The sequence below is a fragment of the Lytechinus variegatus genome, chromosome 9 (genome assembly GCF_018143015.1).
Source record: "Lytechinus variegatus isolate NC3 chromosome 9, Lvar_3.0, whole genome shotgun sequence".
NCBI lineage: Eukaryota > Metazoa > Echinodermata > Echinoidea > Temnopleuroida > Toxopneustidae > Lytechinus > Lytechinus variegatus.
Window position 1 is genome coordinate 2,675,001 of NC_054748.1, and position 25,137 is coordinate 2,700,137.

At 37.8% G+C, this 25,137-nt stretch overlaps 1 protein-coding gene across 1 annotated transcript in view; it reads left to right on the forward strand.

Moving 5' to 3' along the window:
* LOC121421198 overlaps positions 1-23,074 on the forward strand; it is a 25,989-nt gene extending 2,915 nt beyond the window's left edge. The window contains exons 2-10 of the mRNA XM_041615860.1: positions 1,301-1,673; positions 2,034-2,461; positions 3,649-3,911; positions 4,736-4,768; positions 17,202-18,811; positions 19,365-19,520; positions 19,825-20,225; positions 21,609-21,702; positions 22,844-23,074. Of these exons, the coding sequence (XP_041471794.1) occupies positions 1,344-1,673; positions 2,034-2,461; positions 3,649-3,911; positions 4,736-4,768; positions 17,202-18,811; positions 19,365-19,520; positions 19,825-20,225; positions 21,609-21,702; positions 22,844-23,074 (3,546 nt within the window). The 5' untranslated portion in view covers positions 1,301-1,343. The remainder of the gene's footprint in view (positions 1-1,300; positions 1,674-2,033; positions 2,462-3,648; positions 3,912-4,735; positions 4,769-17,201; positions 18,812-19,364; positions 19,521-19,824; positions 20,226-21,608; positions 21,703-22,843) is intronic.
* Positions 23,075-25,137: the final 2,063 nt, after the last annotated feature.

Sequence of the window (25,137 nt, forward strand, 5' to 3'; positions counted from 1 at the left end):
TGTGTGTAATGTATAAAGTTTTAGTAGTTATATAAGTTGATACCAAAGAAAAGTTGAAATTTCAATTAAAAAGTGAAAAATGGCAAGAAATATCACCCTTTTTTTAAGGGGTTGGATTCATTTCAGTTGTTGCAAAAGGGGCTATATCCACAAATGTAATATTTTCGAAAAATGCAAAGACATGCAAATGTCCTAGATATCCAATTTTATGTTCGCATATGGTAGTACATCATGAAAATCTTCTTTAGCACAAGAATATTGCAATATGGGAGAATAAAACAAACATGGTTTTCTCGGAATGGTATAAAGTAGATCTAACCCCGTTTGCAAACAAGCTCTTTTTATTAACCTTCAACTTAAACTTCTACCACACATATTACCGTAAATGATAACAATACTAATGCACTACTTTCAGGCGAAAATATTTAATGTTCAAGTCTAGCTCAGGAAAAAAAATGTTGATTTGAATCAATAGAGAAAAATCAGACAAGAGTATAATGATGAAAAATTCCATCAAAATCGGATGTAAAATAATAAAGCTATGACATTTCAAAGTTTCGCTATTTTTGACAAAATAGTTATATGCACAATATTAAATCACATGCAAATGAGAGAATCGCTGATGTCACCTCATTCATTATTCTTTTTTTATTGTTTGAATAATAATAATAATATAGGATATTTATATTGCGCACATTTCCACCTTGTTAGGTGCTCAAGGCGCTCCTATATTACCCGGCTAACATTGGCTAAGCTAGGCGTTCATAGCGCACACCGGGTACCCATTTAACTCACCTGGGTCGAGTGCAGCACATCGTGGATCAGTTTCTTGCTGAAGGAAACTACGCCATGGCTGGGATTCGAACCCACGACCCTCTGTTTCAAAGTCCGAAGACTAATCCACTGGGCCACAACGCTCAATTATAAGATATTTCCAGATTTGACAATAAAGGCCAATTTGAATGAAGCATAAAATTTTATACAATGTTATAGATCCACATGTTCAGGGCGAAATAAAACTTATTTCACCAAAAACCCAATATTCCATAATTCATATAATGAAATACAAAAGAAATAGTGAGTGAGTGATGCAATCAGTTCCCTCATTTGCACACTGACTAGGATGTGAATACAAATATTTTTTTTTAAATAAGTAAAACTTAAAAATGTCGTAACTTTCTTATCTTACATCCGATTTTGATGAAATTTTCAGTGTTGTGCATGTTGGATTTGTCTCTTTTTATTCGACTTTTTGTTGGAGTGAACTTGTCTTTTAAGCAATGTATCATTATCTTTCCAGATCAAAGCTTGTTATCCTGAAAGTGTCGCCTGATTCCGTCAACATGCCCGTGGCTTTAAGTGAGTGGAGGATCCGAATCGGAACTTTTATCCATAGGATAAAAGAATGGGTGGTCAGAGAGATGAGAGAAGAATTGCTTAAAGAACGTATTCAGAGGCTAAGAGTTCTTTGGGAACGACTCAAAGCGAAGAAGGATGATTCTGAAGGAGGGTCGCAAGATCACAAGCCCAGACAAGATGAAGTGGATTCATGTGATTCTTCGTTGGTAAATCAACAAGGCGATGCCGAACCAAGCACTAAAGCGGGTCAAGATTCACCACAGCCGTGTTGTGTAGGGAGTGATACGTTACATCATGAACCATCTGGTCAAACGGTTGGTAACATTTGTGATCATTTCTTAACAAAATCATTTCCATGGGGAAGGTAAACTAAAAGAGCATGAAATGTCTGAGATGTCACTTTTAGAACAATGGAATACATACATCTTCTTAGCACTAAATAGGCAATGGAAGCGAAAAAAAACATTATAACCTCAGAGATCATTATCTGTTTTACTATTCCCCTCCGGCTCTTATCCCATTAACATTTCTTCTTCCTGTTTTCTTACTCTTCATTTTCTGCCTGTCCTATCCCCTCCCCTTTCCCTGCATGACATGACAGCTTTAATAGCCATATGGCGTTCTTCGACAGCTCTGCGCCCGCCGGTAACATGACATGCTTTTTTTCTCAACAGGTAACATCTCAGACAGTCTCCGCTTCATTAAGTACACCGACACATCCAACCTCGGAAGTTTGCCTATCCCGCCCCTTTCTGTCTTCCTTTCTGTCTCCTTCCTTTTATTTTTGCTTTCCTGTTATTTTCCTATTATTTTCTTCGTTATTGTTGTCCCTTTCTCCCGGATTTGGTATTCCCGTTTCTGTTTCTCTTCCCTTCCTTGTCGTCTTTCTCTTTTTACTTTCACTTTTTCTTTCCACTTTCCTTCCCTTTTCCCGACGGGAGCGAAGTTTTAGAGAGTGTCACAACTCCACAGCCTCTGCCTCAAACAACGGCTCTGGCACGAACGAAGCGGTTAATGAACAGTTACCTCAGCAGCCTAATCTACAAGAGTTAATGCTTGTTACTGCTGGGGATGTGGAGCTCAACCCAGGCCCTCGTGAATGGTAAATACAGTTGGGATTATAGATTAAAAAAATAATTTACTTAAGACAAATGTGTATGTGGTAATTTTATCAAAGTATTTACATAAGCATATCCTCAAAAGATAGAATGATATGAATCTGTACTTCTTGCATCACATCGACACCACTTGTTGGATCATGATATGCCAATTACATACCGGTTTGACTTCATTAAATACACTGTGAAAAAATTGGGCAATATTTTACCCAATATTTTGCCCAACGTTGGGCCGATAGTCAACCCTACCAACTACTGGGCAATATTTTACCCAACGTTGTTGGGGCATTAATGTGCCCAACTGTTGGGTAATATTTTGAACTACATTTTGGGGACATTAATTTGCCCAACTTTTTAATAAAGTTATTAACCCAACATCTGGGCAAGGCCTACACTCACTTCGTGTACCTGGTCCGTGTCGATCCGGAGACCTTATCCGAAAGTGCTTTGCATGCACAATAACGCTGCATACAAGTGCAAGTGCATATCTCAAGTGAGTGAAGCAAAAACAAAACAGCGTCAGATATATGTCATGTATGTAGGCCTATTCTGACAAATTCCTTACAAATTATGCTTAACGTAAAGTCCAAAATAAAAAAATAAAAAAAACGTTTAAGCAACTCATCTATGAAAGATTCAGCGAGGCTCCCGAGCCCCCAGTCATCTAGAAGCTCCTCCATATCTTATCGACCGTGTGTAGCATGCTGCAAGCGCAACTCGTGATCGTAAAGTTTCGCAACATTTACCACTCAGCAGGGCAATTACTAGCCCAACAATTGGACATCTGTATTTTGGCAGCGGCAGAGTAAAAATTTGCCTAAGTATTGGGCACATAATGCCCAACAAAACAATAACCAACGTATATATTACCCAACAAAAAAATGACCAACGTAAATTTACTCTTTTTTTTCACAGTGTAATGAACTAGAAAAAAGAAATATTAAATAATGGCACCTTCAAAAAACTATTGCAATGTGTCCCTTTTACAAGTTTTACTCGACCGCTATATGTTGTTTTATTGTATGTCATTTGTCGTTTTCCCCTAGCATCCCATTCCCTCACTCAGAGGTTAAAAATTCATCTATGTTGCTGAAATATATACATTTTAATCAATGATCTTTAAATCTTAACATGAGCCCATTGCCCCTCCCCAATGCTGCTCGATTGATAGTACTCTTCAAGAAAAGGAACTTGTATTACTTGCGAAAGAGGTTCCTGGTAACGTATACGACGAGTTGTGCATCGGTCTTGGCTTCAGCTACACAGAGGGCCAGAATGTTCTGACAAAATGTCTCCTAGACATCCCAGGAGCTTTGATCGAACTGTTCTGCCGATGGAAAATCAGGCAGAGAGATGGCACAGACTGCAGGGCAGTACTCGGAGGAATTTTGAAAGATACCAACATGGGTTCGCTTCAGAAAAGGCTACTGGAAGGTGACTACATTGTTGTATTTTAGCTATTTTATCAGACTAAAACTGTCTTCATCGTTCGCTATTTATCAGTTAGAACTTCCAACGTGTTTGACCCTGTCTAAAGTATTTATAACTATCATATATCTTGATTTAACTCAATTAAAGAATGCTACATGCACAACACAGATGAGTCCAAAAGAATAAAAAAAAATCCGATTAGAGTCATGTTGGATTTGGGTCATTATAGGATTTTTCTTCATTGAATGATCTTGTAACTTCTTTTAAAATTTTCTTACTTTTATATATCACTACTTAGTAATCCTATATTTTTCAACGTATGTAATACACTGACCCAAGTTGCACTTAACTTTCAAGTAAATTTTTACCAGATTTAACAATTTTTCCATTGTTTCTTTCGAAAATACAATAAGGCATACCGACGACAGTGGTTTACTGTATATGCGTATATGGTCGGGTATTCCAATACTGTCTTCCTAAACAAGCTAAAGCCATGCTCAATGCAATGGCCTTGTAAATGTTGGGATAAGATTAACATGCTTTATCCGCTGTCCTTCATTTTACGACATTTTGGTAAATTGCAAGCTTACACTCCACTAAATAGCCGTTCTTTTCATTTTAGCCCTTGCAACTGCTCATAAAAAATAACCTGAACTTATACACGGCCTTTTATAGCAAGCCAAATGTATGTATTTTATTAACATTTTTGGTTTGATCGACACTGACTTTGTCACATTAATGTTGTACATTGGATGGAGTATGTAAATATGTGGATAAATAAAACAATCGTGTTAAAAACCATTTCAAAAAATTGCCATTTCTTTCAGGAGAATATCTTAAATCTGAAACTGAAGAGAATGGTGAGTACGATTTATTTTTTCGACAAAAATGTATCATGTCTGTGTTCTTCAGTGTCAGTAATATCGGTTAGAGATAAAACGAGCTATCTTTTACATTACCCTTTTAACCTTCTTTTAGGCTTTTTGATCATAGCTGTGAGATGGTAAAATGGTTTATCTTCGAGTTTGACCAGTTTATCTCAGTTACGCCGTTGTCGGTAATATCGTTTGGAGATAAAACGAGCTATTTTTCTTCATTAACCTTTCAACCTTCTTAAGTGAGGCTTTTTAATCATAGCTGTCAGATGGTAAAATAGTTTATCTTCGAGTTAGACCAGTTTACCGCCACGTCACAGCGCGGTTGATCTAAATTCTCTCCGACGCGAGCGTGGACGTCGAGCAGCAACGCTGCAGCTACGTAATGAAGGTACACGGACACGCGCATTAAATTATTTGGACACTCGCCAGGCCTTGGACTCATGAGTGTCGATCGGTATTCCTGATTGGGGGGATGATTGACACAAATGTTCTTGTGGATGGGGATCTTTCAACATTGCCCCCACTAAAATCACAAGTTGGGACATTTGGGAGTGGTTGATGTGCATGTTGTTCTTGGAAATTCCTTCATTGTTGCAGCGTACTGTACTTGTATTTTTTTTAGATCTAACCCGACTGGCAATATCTTTTTTCTTCTTAATGCATGATGATAAAATGCAGATTCGGACAAATTAAGACTAACACAAATTACAAACCGTGTGCCTTCTAGAGCGCCACCGGGCTTACCGTCATTCCTTTGACGATTTTGGATTTTAATATGTTTTAAATGCTTTATAAGTGCATGAAACAAAAACAAACATATAAACAATCAAAACTCAACTTCATGTTATGATATTTCTCCATTTTCTTGAACCATCAGTTTGTAATATCAGCTGATACATGTGTTAAAATGAAATTTACGTACCGCATGAGTTTGATCATATACAATGCAAAATTTTCATCTCTTTTCAAACTCAAAAGAGATTTCTTTTTGCCAAAATAAGAAAAAATCTATCGAGTTTAGTTATTCAAGTCCTTAACAATAACAAGAATAACATGGAAAGAGAAAATCCGATGTTCATATCCGAAGATACGCTTTAGATCGAAATAAATGATTATTCTTTGTGAAACCAGTAATTGATTTCACCTATCAAAAATTGTAAAAGTATGATCATATTATATTGAGCTCACTGAACCTCAATATTTTCATGAGAGGTATCTGATAGGGTCACATGATAAAATGTTCAATATCAATTACATCCAACCGCATACTACAAAAGCACCATGCATATGAGCTACTGATCACCAAACGACCATTAAGACTTTTTAAAAGTGAAATTTTTACATTTGATATGGGCTCACTCTTTCATGACTATAGGCATCTCATTTCCCCATAGATAGGTAATAAAGAAATCAATGCTCTCCTGCAAAGTATTATTGACCAAAACTTATCGTTCAATTTAAGGTATTTTGATATGCAAGAAGGGGTGACTTTCGTTTTGTGCACATCTTCATTTTTGGTATATTTCTTGTTCAAAGGTTTACTGAATGCCGAACTTCATAACAATACTACCATGACATACATCGGTAAAGTGTGTATAACCAGTCAAATGAATGAAGTGATTAGTCTATACTCTATGGAAACGCAAAGGTTTTTTTTCTTGGAATAAATAACAAAAGGATGAAATTGCACAGTGGGTGTGGCACATTGCAACGCAGTTGAGGCGTGTTTGAGTCATGGAGCTCCGAAGCCATGACTTCACTCGTCGAACAGCAGGAAAGCTCCTTTTACATGTGGGGAGGGGTAAATCTGAGAAAAGTTATTTTTACTTTTTCAAGATCTACCCCTCTGGGATTTACGTCCATGTGGGTTTCCCCGTTTAACTCGCAACCCTTTTAGTCCCGTTTATTTTCCACCCTTTGAATTAATGATTTTTTAAAATTGATTTATTCACCACTGGTGGGATGGAACACCCTATCAACAAAAGTTGTTATTCGTCGGGGTCCTTTTATGCCATGTGTCAATATCATATACATAAACATTTCATTTTTTTCATCTTGAACCTCCACCAATCTGTTTAGAAGTCCTTGAAAAGAATGTTTTTATTTCATAACAATATACACAAATTGGGAGGGAAATAAACTGATTGATGACATACTATAATCATCGTGATCAAACTTTTAATTTTTTCATCATCATTATTATATTTGTCTACCTAAATTATTGGGCGATGATAATACAGGCCATCCTCCACTTGAAATATTGGGGGATACATCCCCCATCCCCCCCCCCCCCCCCGTGATCGACACCCATGCTTGGACACTTCATATTTGGCCATGTCGACATGAAATGTTTAATTACTCGACTTGGCAAGATAACGTATCTCGCCATGTCGACATATAAATTTCTACAAGTCGACTAGGGTTCCTGGTCTATTTAGAAGATTTTACCATTTTACCATCTTATGATGTACAGTGCGTATCAAAAAAAAAAGTTTACACTTTGAAAAAGACATTGGAATTAAAAAATATAGAACATGTTGGTAATTTTTTCACTTATATTCTTGGGTTTGGGTCTCATCTATCCAATTGAAGTAAAAGTGTCGACAGAATGTTACACTTGAGTGAGCACTTTCCATTTTTGTAAAGCTCGCAGAAATCTGTTTGCGCAGAAATACTCGTTTTCACGCTGTGACAAGGAGAGAGGGCGAAATCAATCTTACCCTGCGAAACATTTCTCATACATTTTCCTTGCCCTTGTAAGTTAATTGAAATAAAACAAATACATTCAAGCATTTTCTAACAATTTTGCCACCCAAACTGAAATTTCAACACTAAGCACAACCTTTACCCTTTTTGTGCCAGCTGGATCTGAGGACATAACTGAATCTGAAGAAAGGTTTATATCAGACATCTTCAACATTTTTTCACTAAGTTTTTTATCATTAAAAGTTGGTTTACATTTCACTTTTCGTTTAATACTCGTTTGTCTACACTTTTCCAAACCTCCCAATTATTAACAAAATGAAAATCAAGCCTACGCCATTCCATGTAAATCACAGCTCAGTATAAAACAATATCGTCACGATGGGCCTTGGTGAGTGGGGGAGCGGGATGGGCGCAATGCACTTTTTCACAGAGCAGCGATTTTCGAGATAGACCGTTTTACCATCTGACGGCCGACCTATTGTCTATACAATAGTAATAACTCATTTTCTCTCTAATGTTAACATTATATGCTTTGCAAAAGAACAATACCTTTAGCATTGGCTTTGTGAATTATATTTCAGTCATTCACATGAAGTTATGCTTTTTCATATTACCTTTAAGTTTTTCAGTACATATGGCAAAACAGACATTCTAGCGATTGAAAAAAATACAAAATAAAATTCGAACGCATTGATAAACATTACAATAACGCAACAAAATACATAAGCAAGCGAAAAATGTGAATTAAATATTAAAAAAGAATATGCACCTATCAACTTTAACCGCCATGTCGAGTCCTCGACTACTCATAATGTTTTGTTTCCGTCGAATTTCTTAAGTAAACACATATTTGTAATGTAGTCTAGAAAAGTAGACCCACTTGAATGATAACATGGTAATGAACTACTCATTGCATTTATAGCGTAATAATTATGTACCACGTAGCAAAACAATTAATAGATATATGATAACGTATATTTTAAGACTATGTATTAATAAGACACAGTCAATGAGAGACCACGCACAGTTCAAACATCATGTAATCTTTATGTACCCATTTTCTTGTATAAAGATAAGATTCTGCACTGTGAGTTCTAAATGAATCATTAAGAATATTTCTGACACATTTAATATGTAGACCTGGGTTTCATATTTAAAGGCGGAAAATATCATTTGACAATTATTCATTAATGCAAACTGGTTGAATGCATGGACATTATTGTGAGATGCCCTTATGACCAACCGGGGGGGGGGGGGGGGGCACTTACATTGACGAGTGGATACCATGCGCGACCAAACAAACACGTAAAAAGGATGTCTTTTTCAAGACAGGGCACGTTACGTACGTAACGTGATAAAGGTGTCTAAAACACAAAAATAATGAAAAAAGGGTATCTATACACAACAAAAAAGTAAGTCCCCCCTTGAACAAACATCAATAATTTCCGAACCAATGCGAGTTTTTGATATATTTTTTACATGAGCGTGTAGGTAATTTTATAAGCTACCCTCTGAGTAAATGTTATGGACGTATTTGCTTCAGTGAGCACCATCGCAAGGCAAAAATGTCACTTTTCAAAAGTCACAAGCCAAATATCATGACTTTGATTCCATTTTAAAGGAACTGATTCCACATTCTCATCATGAAAAATAGTCAGAAGGCTTGTAAAAAGTACTTTCTACAAGACGATACAACTTTTTGGGCTGAATTTCACTGTTGAATAAACACAAGTCCTAATTTACTATAATTTGATTTGTTTACATATTGTTATCAATAAAAATAATCGAATAAGATGACAATTATTTTTGGGAAGAGTATCTTCAACAGTATTCATCGTTTCATGATTCAATAAACATTTATTGAAAACAAAACATACGATTTTCAAATATCAAAGGCAAGTATTGTGTCATTTTGGTAACTGAAACTGATCTTTTATCATTTTTTTCGTTATATTCATGAGCAATTAACATGCTTCAATGATTCAAAGGCGTTTAAACAAGTGCGATTTATATCCACCTTACAGTTTTCCTACAAAGTGTTTGAAATATAAATCAGATCGGAATATCAAATATTTTAAGCTCGCGCTTCGCGCTCACCTTTATTTCATATTAAAAGTTGTATTTAGAATGCCTAGATTCTATGGCCCGTATTCTGAAGTCGGGTTTAATTTAAACTCAGGTTTAAAGTTGTGGTTTAAGTATGGGTAGCCAATTGTTACATAAATCACTAAAAGTATATATATCATAGTTCGGCTCATTTGGCCTCAAATCATTCATAATTATTTAGGAATTATTAATAGATGACTGTCTTCACCATCGATGAATCAGGAAAGAGCACAGTATATATAAAAACATACATCTTAATAAAATTTTTGACACTTTCGGCTTCCCATAATTTTAGCACAGAGTTAGACCATGGTCTAAGTTAAACCTGAGTTCAGAATACGGGCCTATGTCTAAATCTGAAACACGCGCGCGCATGTTCATTCAGTTATCAAGTTTCAGATCACAATATCAAAAACTTTCTGCTCGCCCTTGGTGCTCGAATTATTAATATAAGAATATCCCCTCTTACTCATCCTTTCATTATTTACAAAACATGAATAGTGTTCCGTTCTAGGTCTAAAACTAGAATTTTTCCGCTCACGCTTCGCGCTCGTATCAATTGTTTAGTTATGTAGGTATCCTTTCATGATTACAAAAAACAATTTTCCATTCTTTATGTAGAAATGTCAAAATTTTTTCTGCTCGTAATTCGCGCTCGCCTTATTTGATTGTTGAAATATGTAACAACTTTATGGCTAACTGCAAGCAGTCTTTAACAGGTAGGCCTACATTTCCGATCATTTCAAAACGTGTATAAACAATTTCTGCTCGCGCTTCGCGTTCGTAGTAATTATTGCAGGCACATCTTTTTTTCAGAATGTTCAAATTTTAGGAAAAAATACATACAATTAAAAAAGAAATTTGCTTGCGCTTCGCGCTCGCATTATTGAATAAGGATTATGATATTATATATTTACGTTGATTTAAAGAATAAAGATAAGAAGTGACTCATCGGACTACCCCCTTCAAAGAAACAAAAAATCATCTTTGAGCGGCCGATCGGGGAAAATATGGATGAAAAAAATTCAGGGACCCCTAATGGCGAAGGCTGGATCCGCCCCTGCCCCCTCTATACACACATTTGAATATCTATTTAGCGAGCAGTCGAAGCGGACGAGCCATAAAGAACCAATTTTCTCGCTTTTAATCACATTTCATAATATAAATTTTAAAATATTACGAGGGGGCGAAGCGAGCGACCCCAAAATAACCACTGTTTTGGTTTTCAATCGCATTTTCAAATAGAAATTTTGAAGTACGTTTTTTTTTACTAATTACTTAAAATATATTTTATTCCCTAAAAAGTGTGTGTGTGGGGTTATTTGTACACGCCAACCGCCCACTCCAAAAAGTGAGTGTGTGGGGGCGGGGTTATATCCCCCATCCCCCGGGATTTACGCCAAGGGTTGAGTATTCTGATGTACTGGCCAGCCTTTTTTTTATATAGAAGATTTTTTTAAGTAGAATTTTTTTTTGCTTCTTTGAATGTTGTTCCCCGGTGTGGCCTTATACAGCATTCGCCAAGGTTCAACATTATTTTGAAAGAAATTCAAATATAACATGGGGTGGCACTTGGAGGTGAGCGTAGAAGCAAAGGAGAAAAAAAGATTATGTAGACAATGGAGAAACTCTTAATATTGAGGCATAAGCGCCCCCTTCCCATTCGTAGTGTAAATGCATCAGATAATAAAAAGAGTCTTCTGACGGTTTAAATGCCACATTTTTCTGAAGCTCGTTCGCTTTGCTCCCCTCATTAATATATTTCGCTTCAGCATCTCATAATATTTTTATAGCCTTTTAAAGGGCCTAGTTCAGGGTTTTAACAAAATATAATTGTTGCAGTTGTCGATGCTTTGCTCGCATATCATGTAAGCTTCATCTGCCCCTTGTTAATAGTGCACTCCAGCCCCTCCCCCAATTTGGCCTAATACAGATTTACAAAGAGAGAAATCGATACATTTTAATTGCCACATACAATTAAAATCAGCCCTTGACTATAGAGATTTCGATAATTCTACTCCCAACTTAAAATTGAGAGAAAAGAAAACTGTTTATAAATATCTTAGTTTGAGTTTACCGTGCACTTTCAGTGGCCAATTGCCAAATTTCCTGGGTGAGATGTGTTACGCATTAAAATGTTAAAAATTATTATGAAAAGCATTTTTACAAACTATTCCCAGTCTAATGATACTCCGGCAGAAGCTGAAATGTTATCTATATAAAACAATGATGTTAAAAAGGGAATCTGTTAAAGAATAGTTGAGTGAATGAATGAATAAATAAATGAACAATTTATTACACCCTCGTAGCCACAAAAAAAAAACGCCAACCCCCCCCCCAAAAAAAAAAGGGGGAAACGTGAGCGAGAAAATACAAATGTATAGGAGAACGTAAGACGAGCGAGAGCAGACAAGGAACAGTTCAAGGGACCGTCGCAGCTTCTCCCTCCTTGCACCCCCCGGGAACGCGTTTTGCGCGCTCATAAGTGTTTCACACACGCTTCGCGTGCTGACTACCGCCCCCTTAACTAAATCCTAGCTTTGCCACTAATTTTAGACTTAGTTAACGGGAAGTTTTTTGTTGTGCCCCTCCCCATTTCAGGCAGAAAACGTAATAAGAGCGGATGCAGACTAGTGAACGATTCAAAGAAACGTCGGGGGTTCCGCAATTCGAAATTTGTCCCCCCCCTCCGTTAACAGGCAGAGGATGGATTAAGATGAGCGAGAGCAGCTAAGGAACAATTTAAAGAAACGTCGGACCTTCCTCTTATCTCGCGGGGGGTAGGTACACTCCCCTCCCTGCACCCCCCCCCCCCCCCCGGAACGCGCTTCCCGTGCTCACTTCTGCCACCTAAACTGAAATCCTAGCAATTAATTCTAGACGGAATTGCTCGGATATTTGGCTCTGCCCCCCCCTTCCCCTCTGATAACAAGTACCTGTTACGCCGCTGCAACGAGGCGCCTTAAACCACTCGACCGCGGCAACCGATGAAGGGAAAAAAGTCGGTCTCGCGGACCTTCGGCCTCGCGGGCCTTCGGTCTCGCGGACCCTCGGTCTCGCGGACCCTCGGTCTCGCGGACCTTCGGTCTAGCGGACCCTCGGTCTCGCGGACCCTCGGTCTAGCGGACCCTCGGTCTCGCGGACCTTCGGTCTAGCGGGCTGTCACCCTTGTTACAACCGATAATGTCGCACCAACGCATAATGTCGCAGCAACGCATAATGTCGTAGTTTTTTTAACGCATAATGTCACATGTCGCAACGCATAATGTCGCAGCAAATCGTTAACGCATAATGTCACATGTCACAACGCAAAATGTCACAGCGGTATTTTCTTCAGGACTTGAGCTACAGATAAGATATATAACATGCTTTTACTTAGTATTTTGAGACACGAAAAAGAGAATGAAATTATTTTGAAATCAGGATTACTCTTTGTATGGATATTTGTCGCTTTATTGCCATTTCGTCTACTGCCTTATCCCTACTATCGCATGGTCTGATATCATTTCGTCTACCATTAGTTAGTCAACTATCAACATAGTCCAATAACCATTTCGTCTAATTACCATCTCGTCTAATAGCCAGTTGGTCTAATAGCCGTTGTGTTTATTATCATTTAGTCTAATTGTATTTTTTCAGTTGGTCCAATATCCATTTTGTCCAATATCATTACGTCTATTACCTTTTGGTCTAATAACCACTTGGTGTACTCTCATTTTCGTCCATGTTCCATTTGGTCTAACTTCAGTTGGTTCGCTATCACTTTGTCTAAACCCATTTCGGCTAACAATCATTTGGTATCGTTGCCATGGGTCCAATCACCATTAGGTCCTATCACCGGATCTAGGACAATTACCCCCAGAAAATCACCTTCCGGACAACCACCTCTTAACATTTAGCCTCCGAGGACAATTACCCCCCGGACAATTACCCCCGGACAATCATCCCCTGGACAATTATTTCACAGACAATTACCCCCCCCCCCAGCAAATGCCCCCGAGGACAATGATTCCCAGACAGTTACCGCCAAACAATTACCCCCGGAACCCCCCCCCCCTTCTCTCTGGCATCGAATCAAGCGTAACCCCAGGGGGAAAGGGGGCACTCGACCAAAAAAAGTGGTAGGGGTGTGCCGCGGGCGAGACAAAAACGGGGTCCTTGAAACGGATCGCGAGCCTGTCAGTGCTGATGCATCCCTGTGGAACGGACATGCGTGCATGATGTAGCTCGCCCGGCGGCACGTCCGCCGGGTGCGCTCGCACAGAGGTGATGGTCGGACAGCGCTCTGCGGCCGCATTTCACCAAAACTGCAGATCACTGTAGCAGATCAATGTGACCGGAACCGCGTAACGAAAAATATGACAAGCATGGAGCGGATTTCTTTCTTCTTTTTTTCTCGATAAGAAGAAAATGTTTTGCCTTGGAGCGGCTTTATTTGTTCTTTTTCTCAATAAGACAAAGATGCTATGCCTTGGAACGGAAATTTGAGAGTAAAAATGGGGGTCCCCTCCGCTGCACATTATTATATACTGAGTGCCCCCCCCCCCGGGCGTGAACCATTATAATGGTCTGGGTCGGTGGCACAGGTTTTCAATATATTTTCTACTTTATCTTATGTTAATAACTTTCTCTCTTAATCGCTCTTTCTCCCTTTTTCTCTCTCGCTCCCTCTCTCTCATTTTCTTCTTTTTCATTTTTTCTTCCTTTTCCGCCTCTTTTCTTTTTTTGTTTAGCAATGCCTTCTGCATCATGAAAAATGGGGGTGGGGGCTTGCGCTATATAGCTTAGCTACGCACATGTACATCAGAAAATGTGTAAACTGGCCCACATACTAAGTTTTCATAGAACAATTGAACATTCATGAAAAGACACGATTAGACATAATAATCACAAATGCCTAATTTCTCTGATTCCAACTGATCTGATTTTTTCTTGATTCTTTTGGGTTTTAATTTCAGGAAAAATCAGGAAAATAGATAAAACATTAAAAAGACACCTTCACAGGTAGAAATATTGAAAGTCGGTAACGCAAACCATCAACACTACTATTGACAAGAAGAACATATAAACCTGTTATTTTAAAACAATTCATCTAACAAGAAGCTAAGAATTATGAAACAATTGGTGCACATTCCAGATTAAGATGTGGCTTTAGTTTTAATACAGTAAGCAAAAAAAAAATATGCAAAGATAATATACACAAGAACGCCTTGTAATTTTACTATTTAGGCCCTAACTCTGTGCACTCCCTTTGTCTAGGGGGTTATTGTCCCCGGGGCAGGGTAATTGTTCCCGTTGGTAGTTGTCCTCTGGGGTAATTATCCGGGGGTAATTGTCCTCGGGGGGAGGGTAATTTTCCTAAGGGGTAATTGTCCGGGGGTAATTGTCATCGGGGGTAGTTGTTCAGGGGGTAATTGTCCGGGGGTAATTGTCCAGGGGGTAATTGTCCGGAGGGAAATTGCCCTAGGGGGTAGTTGCCCGGGGGGTAATTGTTATCAGGGGGTAATCGTCCTTGGGGTAGTTTTACATGGGGTAGTTGTCCCGGAGTAATTGTCTAGGGGGGTAATTGTCCGGGGTGTAATTGTCCTCAGGGGGTAATTGTCCTCGGGGGTAATTGTCCTCAGGGGGTAATTGTCCTCGGGTGGGTAAAATTGTCAGGGATTAGTTGTCCGGAAGGGTGATTGTCCGTGGGGTAATTGTCCTAGAGCCAATGATTGGACCTATTGGTGATTGGACCCGTGGCAACGATACCAAATGAGTATTAGCCGAAATGAATTTAGACAAAGTGATAGCGAACCAACTGAAGTTAGACCAAATGGAACATGGACGAAAATGAGAGTACACCAAGTGGTTATTAGACCAATTGGCTATTAGACCAAAAGGTAATAGACGTAATGATATTGGACAAAATGGATATTGGACCAACTGAAAAAAAAACAATTAGACTAAATGATAATAAACACAACGGCTATTAGACCAACTGGCTATTAGACGAGATGGTAATTGGACGAAATGATTATTGGACTATGTTGATAGTTGACTAAGTAATGGTAGACGAAATGATATCAGACCATGCGATAGTAGGGATAAGGCAGTAGACGAAATGGCAATAAAGCGACAAATATCCATACAAAGAGTAATCCTGATTTCAAAATAATTTCATTCTCTTTTTCGTGTCTCAAAATACTAAGTAAAAGCATGTTTTATATCTTATCTGTAGCTCAAGTCCTAAAAAAAATACCGCAGTGACATTATGCATTGCGACATATGACATTATGCGTTAGAAAAACTACGACATTATGCGTTGACTGCGACATTATGCGTTGCTGCGACATTATGCGTTGGTGCGACATTATCGGCTGTAACATGCCTTCGCCCACTTTGTATTCAAACCATAAGATAAGACGGTAAAATGGTCTAAATAGAAGATAGACCATTTTGCCATAGTATGGCATTAGGATTCATGGTCTATCTAGAAGATAAACCATTTTACCATCTTATGATGTGTAGTATGAGTGTATGCATGTGCAGTCTACATGTATCTACGCAGAAATCTCATTTATTTCAGAATTAAAACTCCAAATAAGCACAGAATTATTAAGTTATTGGTGTTTATTATGCATCTCCTTGTCCATTTGCTAAAAATGCATCACAACCATCTCACAAAAAGCTCAATCCTTTAAACTTTAAAGTCATTTTTTCACAAAACAGCGATTTTCGAGATAGACCGTTTTACCATCTGACGGCCGACCTATTGTCTATACAATAACAATAATTTATTTTCTCTCTAATGTTAACAGTATATGCTTTGCAAAAGAACAATACCTTTTTTCATTTGGCTTTGTAGGTTATATTTCATCACTCACATGAAGTTATGCTTTTTCATATTACCTTTAAGTTTGAAAAAGAAAGTGTACTATTTTTCAGTACATATTAATATGGCAAGACAGACATTCTCGCGATTAAAAAAAAATGCAAAATAAAATTCGAGCGCATTGATTAACGTTACAATAACGCAACAAAATAAATAAGCAAAAGAAAAATCTCAATGTGAATGAAATATTCAAAAAGAATATGCACCTATCAACTTAAGCCACCATCTCGAGACCTCAACCACTCATAATGTTTAGTTTCCGTCGAGTTTCCTAAACACATACGTGTAATGTAGTCTAGAATTGTAGACCCACTTGAGTGATAACATGGTAATGAACTACTCAATACATTTATAACGTAATAAATATGTTACCAGGTAGCAAAAAACAATTAATAGATATCTGATAACGTTTATTTTAAGACTTTGTATTAATAAGGCACAGTCAACATGGTCAATGAGAGACCACACACAGTTCAAACCTCCTTTAATAATTGCTTACCCATTTTTTTTTGTAAAGGTAACAGTCTGCACTATGAGTTCTAAATGAATCATTGAGAATGTTTCTGACGTATTTACTATGTAGACCTGGGTTTCATATTTAAAGGCGGAAATATCATTTAATAATTCTTCCTTAATGCAAACCGGTTGAATGCATGAACATTATTGTGAGATGCCCTTATGACCATTAAATAAATATTTGGATTTTTTTTTTCCATAATGTCTGTTCAGTGTCGAATCAGGGGACCGGCGAACAGGACATGACTGAGGAGCAGATTTCTCGGTGCGCTGAAGATCTGAAGTCATTCTATAGAGAACGGATGTGTAAAATAAAGCCCGATCCTCTTGCTTTCGATCTAATGTTTGAATTCGAAGAAATTTACACTAACCTAGCCCTTCTCAGAAATGTAACGGGGATAACGAAGAAGAAAGGATCACTTAAATACAAGGATCTTCTAACTACAAAGATTAATGGAGTACCTCCTAAACGTCTCCTAGTTGAAGGTGAAGGTGGGGTTGGTAAAACAACACTATGTTCAAAGATTGCTTGGGACTGGACCAATGGATCAGAAGCGTATAATCATTTCAGTTGGGTACTTGTTGTACCATTGCGCAACGTTATCAAGGGTGAAGCAATTGGGGATATCATGAAAAAATATCTTAACAATAATAATAACGTAAGCCCCGAACAGATCGCGAATTACATGAAATCCCATCCTTCGGAGATTCTGATTATACTTGATGGATTTGATGAGTATAATGGGGACCTCTCGACCGATGACACTTCAGATATTTTTAGGATTCTACGCTTGGAAATGTTGAAGCAGTGCACAGTCCTGGTGACAACGAAACCATGGAGGGCAGGTCAGATCAAATGCAACCAGGAACTGAGTCGTTCTTATTGCTTTATTGCTGTAGAGGGATTTAGTACTAAAAATGTATCGAAATACATCGGAAAATTCTTTGCAAAGGATAGACAGTCTGGATTAGATCTACAGCAGTTCATACAAGGAAATGACGTCATCAAGGAGAACATGGCCCCGTTCCCAATCTACGTAGCCATGCTTTGCGTCTTGTGGAAAGACATCGGCGTTGAGAAACGAGAAATAATACGCAAACTGAAAACATTCTCACAATTATTTGAACAAATGATAATTTTCTTACGAGACCATTATCTATCAAAATTGAAGTCTAGCAACACTCTGAATGAAGAACAATCGAAAAATGAATTGAAAGCTGCTGAAAAATGCCTCAAGCAGATCGGTTCTGTCGCATTTCAGGGGCTCCTAGAAAAGAAGTTGGTTTTCAAAGTTGATGACTTCAGCTCTTGTAAGGACGCCATGACAACAAGTTGCAGAATAGGGATACTTAGCAAAGAGCAAGAACATGTACCTAGACATAAAAGATCCATTCGTGATTCCCAGGCTGTAACAGCAAAGGTTTTCTTTGCTCATAAACTGTTCCAGGAATACGTGGCAGCTCTCTATCTTGCTTCTGTTTATGAATCTGATCTCCAAAAATACAACGGGTTGACGGAAACATTAATGAAAAAAAATCACCAGGAGTTCCGTTTTCTCCTTTATTTCACCGCTGCTCAGCTAAAAGAAGCAGGATTAGACATTGTAGATAGATTACATCATTTATATTCTGGAAATAAAAAATCGAAGAAGAAAACAGATATTGCTTTCCTTGTTGACGTCACTTTCGAATCATATCACGAAGATGCTGCAAAGAGGGTAGGACAATGGCTAGATGCTGAAGACAGAGCATTGACGATCAACAAGGCGCTGTCTGCGCATACGGTGTCTGGATACCTGTTCATCAACGAACATCATGGAGTGGTTTGTCAAATATAATCACATTCTCATTTACTTCATAATATTGGTCAAATGTACCCAAAAAAACCCCAACAATATTGTGTACTCCATATTTTGATAGTCTAGTGTGCATATTATACTGGTATCAGAGTTGATTACTGCATCCAGTATAAAACCAAGTACCTTTTCTTACATTTGAAAATAATGGTACTACTACTACTACTAATAATAATAACAATAATTATACACATTTAATAATAAGAAATAAACAATATGATATCATGAAAGATCATGCCAATGAAAATGATTGGTGATTATGAAAATATCAATTGGGATGATAATAGTAAGGACAGTAATAATAACAAAACAGAATCAAAATGATAATGATAAAAAAAAATGTTTCGTATGTTTTTTAATATAGCCATTATCGTTTCTGTAACAGTTATTATAATAATGATCATTCCTATCGTAAACGTTATTGTTTCTAATAATTATATTTGTTTAAGAGTGGTACTTACCATCCAACCGTCACACAACTCATTCAGATATTATAATTTATGTTTTCGTTAACTGCCAGAAAACACTGGACGTAAGAAAATCAAAGCTTGGCTCGTCGACATCTCTTGTTATAGCCAACGCAGTTTTATCGTCCAGCTCATTGACAACATTGAAACTTTTGGAAACAGATCTCCACGATAATTTCTATAAATTCATCTTAGACCATATTTCAAAGGTAAGTGTTTCATTCGCACAACCGGTTTTCGCAGACGTAACCATGGAAATGTTTTACTTTCAAAGAAGCAGCGAAATAAACTTACACAATTTCCCAACTTATGAATTAGGAAAGTAATTTAGATTACATACTATTTTAATCGATCTTGTAATATCTTGTTGATGCGTATAGTCGCATTCTTATGATTCATCACTAACATTCATAATGGAAATGGTACAGTTGATAGTTTTAACAATTTACAAATTTGATTAATTTTATTTGCAAACCTTTTCTTTCTTTTTTTCTTTTGACTTGCCTTCTAAAGGACGGGACAACGACCAGCAATGTTCAACAGCTACGTACAGATCATAGGCTGATTGGAAAATTACACAACTTTGGCACAAGAATTGCATTAGTATTCCCTATGCTGAAAAAAATGAGTATATCAACTCTTCAAACTATCTCACCGGCAATAGTTCAATCGTTGGCACATGCCAGCCTGAAAGAGTTGTCAATTGAGCATGGAGATGAAGACACAAGAGGTATACGGTCCTTAAATAGCAATCTGATTGCACTGATTGGAGAACCTGATTTACTTGGGAGACTTTTTTCAGATGCTTTCCCTGAACTCACCTCTCTAGTCTTCATAAAGCTGATGATGGGCAACAAACGCACTGAATCTATTCTTCGAAATCTAAGAAAACACCAGCATTTGAAAACAATAAGGTAAGGCGTACTCTGAATTTTATGCATAGCAATCTCCTGGGCCTTATCTTGCAAAAAGCGACGATGAAAAGCATGTATTTCGTCACTTCTTGAATAATAGAGCTCCTGGCGAACTGCGCTTCAGCTTGCACGAACCGGAAAGGGGCCTGTTGCATGAAACCTTTGCCATATCGTTTTTATGCAAATGAACAAAACCTCCGCAAATATTATTTTACCAGTGAAAATTCCATATTGAGAAACCTGTGGTAAAAATTGCCAAAATTTATCTTATATGAAACAGGCCCGAAGGATTAGTTCTTCAAAACGATGGGAGCTCAACTCGAAACCTTGCACCTGGAGTGCACATCTTTCGCCAGTTGCCCTGAGTGTTATGAGTACTATATTATGCTTTGCACATTGCATTTTCTTAGCCCCATACTATCCTTAACACACTATTTTTTTTCTTAGGATTCACGCTGTCTTTTTTAACCCCATGCTATCTGCTTAGCCGGGGTTAACGCCTTAACCCCGGCAATCCCACAGCTCATGAATATTTTGTTTGTTTGTTTGCTTGAAATTTATTTCTGCGTTCAACATGTTCAACATAATACAACATAATCAATTATTACATAGATTTTACAATTACATGTATATACATTTTAGACACACGTATCATTTACGATCTCTTTCTGAATATAAAAAAGGAAATGAAAAATATTATTTAATTCCATTTCAGAACGCAGGAGACCGTCGTCATGAGCGACCTGCTTGATGTTGACGACGGCCTCAATATTAATGATTAACGTGCAATTTCGACTTCTGTGATTGGTTTTTGCTTAGCCTACTTTTACTTAGCCCAGTTTCGTTTCACATTGCAGTACTTAGCACCACAATTGGTGTGCTACCACTACAATAAACCGGCAAACCCTGATTATTTGCAGGGCCAGATAGTACCGTACTATTTACCTTGCTAGCCCACTTTGCTAAAACGTGTGAAAATGAAGTGGACTATTAAAGCTTACCCCCGGGAAATTGGTGGGGCTAAGCCCCCCTCCCCCTCCCCTTAGCCCACCAGTTTCATGGGGTTAAGGGAAAAAATTACAGTGGGAAAACATATAAGAGGGTCTGATAGAAGTAATTGAAAAATCAAACACCTGAGATGATAAGCGAAATAGCATCGTGTGACATAATGTAATTTCGACCAATTAGTGCAAAATTTTTTTTAGACTGTACTTGTACGTGTCTTTATGAAACAAAAAAAAAGAGAACACATTTACATTAAGATAAAATAACATTTGGGTCGGCTACGATTCGCTCAATCCAACATGTACTTAACGGGGAAACCTGGCCTATGATTAGTTTCAAGCTTTACCAATGTAAAAGAGTGCCAACGTTTCATTCTAGTATCATCGATTGTTTTACCGATGACGAACTGGATCATCTGGCAGAAGAAATAAATGCTGAGAACAGGATGAAAATAACGCTCAAACATAACGAGGTAAACATCCCTTTTCAATTTGGAATTGTATATTTTCTTGTAAATTGATTGTAAACTGTTTCTGTTGAAATGCCGAGTAAAATAATAATAATAATAATACATTGTAAAACGTAATTGACAATAATTAAAAGTAGCCGATTCTCCCGAAATGATTAGGGAAATGTGAAAACATGCGATGCACCTCACCCGTGTGGCAGAGAACAATAAAGTAATTAAATTCGGAATGTTATTTAGATCTTAATATCATCTAAATTGGCAATGTCATGACTCCGAGTCAATGGAAGAGAGACTCAGAATGGTATGAAAGATTTTTTTTTTATTCGTGTAGAAGTTAATGTGTAATGTTTGTATTATTGATTATGTGACACCTCGATAGATCCTTGTGATTTGATTGGCTCTTTGATATCGTTCATTCAGCCCAATTTGCAATGACGTCATCAACCGTGCCTGAAGCTGCAGGCGCCAGCATAGCATTGCAAATGTTATAATGACGCAACCATCAACAAACCAAACTCGCACTGCATGAGCATGTTTTGTATCGAAATTCATAACCTTTATATGAAAAAACTCAATATTTAGGTGTCATAGGAAACAAATAATAAATGTTTATGAGCGCAATGGACAGAATTCTTCATTCGGTGAAAGATGAAATAATGATCCATTCAACTCGGCTACACCTCGTTGAATTGATCATTTCATATTTCATCTCATGAAGTATTCTGTCTATTGCACTCATAAACATTCATTACTAGTATACAATTGTATAGCACATGCCGGGTATCTTCAGAAAAAAGGAGCTGTGCAGTTTATTTTAAAGCAATTTGCAGTCGACATTATGATTAAATCTTATTTCCGTCACACTAACACAAAGATAAAATAATCTTTCAATGACGTGAACTGAACCAAACATATGGAAGGCAACGTACTTCTGGTTCACATAAATGTTTGACGGGTATAAATGCACCTCTCCTGTTTTTTTTATAATAGATCCTGTTTTCAGGTTGCAACATTTTTGTTTTTGAATCGCATTATTGATTTTGGAATTATATTGTTTTCATTCTGAGTACTTACCTTTTTATTGGGTAGTGTGACTGTAAAGACATTTGAAACGATAGCTTTATTATTCCGTATATTTCAACAGGGACAAAGGAGATTGCACATCAACTTGTTATCAACAGACTTGTTAGATGCACTTTGCAATCGAACGAGATTTTGTGAGTTGACTCTAACCGGACTAGGGCAGGATGACTTTTGCTTTCCAGACCTTCATGACAAAGAGGTTGATTCAAAAGTAAGTGAAATTCCCCTGTTGCTGAAGATGATCTTCCTTTTCGGGGATGGAGGGGGGCTTTTTAGAAAATATCAACCATGACTAAATGGTTAGTTTATGATTACAGGCCTACATAGAATTATGACATAAATTATCTGAATGGTGCACTGTAAAAGCTCTTATAGTGACTGCACGACGAGTGCTGATTTTCTAGTTTAAATTTTAACTAGAAAACCATCTCTCGTAGTGCAGTCACTATACAAACACTGTAAGTGCTAAATTACTTAGTAGCACTTCATTTTTTACAGTGTGTAAGATATGTTTGTTATTTTGTTTTTATTATTTACATTCATGTCATATATCTCTTTGTTTACATGTTTCATCGAACACATCTGTAGAGATCATTTTAGAATTATTTCTCCTGATATCCAAGACTAAGGTGGGGGAATTATATTTTGAGAATGGGTAGAAGCGGACCACCCAAACCCCCTCCCGCCCCTCCCCCCAAGTCTCTTCAAGCTGTAATTCTCCATTAGGGTAATGGGTTTAGTCATAAGCCGTGGCCTATGTAATTGAATGAATTTTACATTGAAATGACATTTCAAGGGGGGGGGGAGGACAAGATATTTATATAAAAAATAAGCTGTATGTACTTCGCCGGAATTATACAAGTTTTTCATTTTTATGGAAGGGGCATACGGTTGAACGTGCCTAATCACAACTGGCAGGCAAAACGATATTCCTTCGACCCAGCCCATTGCTCAATTTTTAAATTTGATATTGCTAATTGACAAAAATGAATGAATATGACTGACAATCTAACACTGATTCTAGGTAGGGTACCTACTGAACTTCCTTTTTCAAAATCGGAAAGATATATCACCACTAAGGAACTATAATTTTACTGGCGGAAGAATTAGGGCTATTTTCCTGACTTAAGTGATGGATTTGTGGTTGTTGATTTAGCTTATACGGCTCGTGTCATTCAGTAGTGAATATTTGCGCCAGTAGTGAATATTTGAGCTTATTTTTCTCGCGCAACGTCATGGAGGACGGCCGCAACCCGTTGTCTTCTGACTAGAAAATCTCGCCTAGGACCCAAATTCAGGATGTAATACACCTCAAACTTTGGAAACTAATATAGTATGAGTGACTCTGCAAAGCATAATCCAGGACGTGACCCATATTTTCTTCGTCAAAAGAGAAAAAAAGGTGATAAAGGTGACTCAAATAGGGACTCAACTACTCGACCATGTCGACCACGTGCACCCGAACCGCAAAACACAGACGCCCCATCTACAGGCAGCATTACACCAAAAAACACCGGAGAAAAGGCGACGTTTGCTCATCCCGTAACTTCACACACGCATACGCAAGAATCAAACATGGCGGACAAAAACGAACCGGTGAGTCATGCTGAATTTCTAAAGGTCACAAACACAATTATTGCCAAAATTGATAATATGAACTCGAATCTTTGTTCTCTGAGAAAGGAGATCATAGACATCAAGAAATCAGTAGCTGGTTTAGAGAAATTTGCTACTGACTCTTCTGACAGGCTAACAAGAATTGAAAATGAATCATTGCCAAGCATGCGAAAGGAAACACAAAGAGTAGAGTCTGACTTGAATGTGAAGCTTAGTGCACTTGAAATATACGATAGAAAATGAATCTGTTGCTTTATGGGGCAAAACAAGAAACTGATGAGAACATTGTCCATGTGGTGGGAAAAGTCTTCAAATAAATGGGTATCCAGTAAGATATACTCCTCAGTAATGCTCACCGCCTACCCCGCTGTGCTCAAGGCGGCACCCAACAATCGCCAGAACCAGTCATCATCAGATTTGTCTCGATGATGGATCGAAACAAAGTCTTGAACCCCTACCAGCAACGGACATCAAGAAGAGGACACAAGACGCCTACGCAGTTACAACACTTCCCATGGAGATTCATCGTAGATTTACCTCCTCAATTAAAAAAGCAACAATACCTACTCGAGAAAGAGGCCTACAGAATCCGTAAAGAGGAAAATAAGTCGACTAGAATCAGGCTGATTGGAGTCAAGTTATATCTACAAACCAGAGAAAGGGGCTCAATCCACTCAGAGTGGAAAACTGTGAATGGCTAGCTTTGCAGATTTACTCATCATCAAGTTTGGCATAATA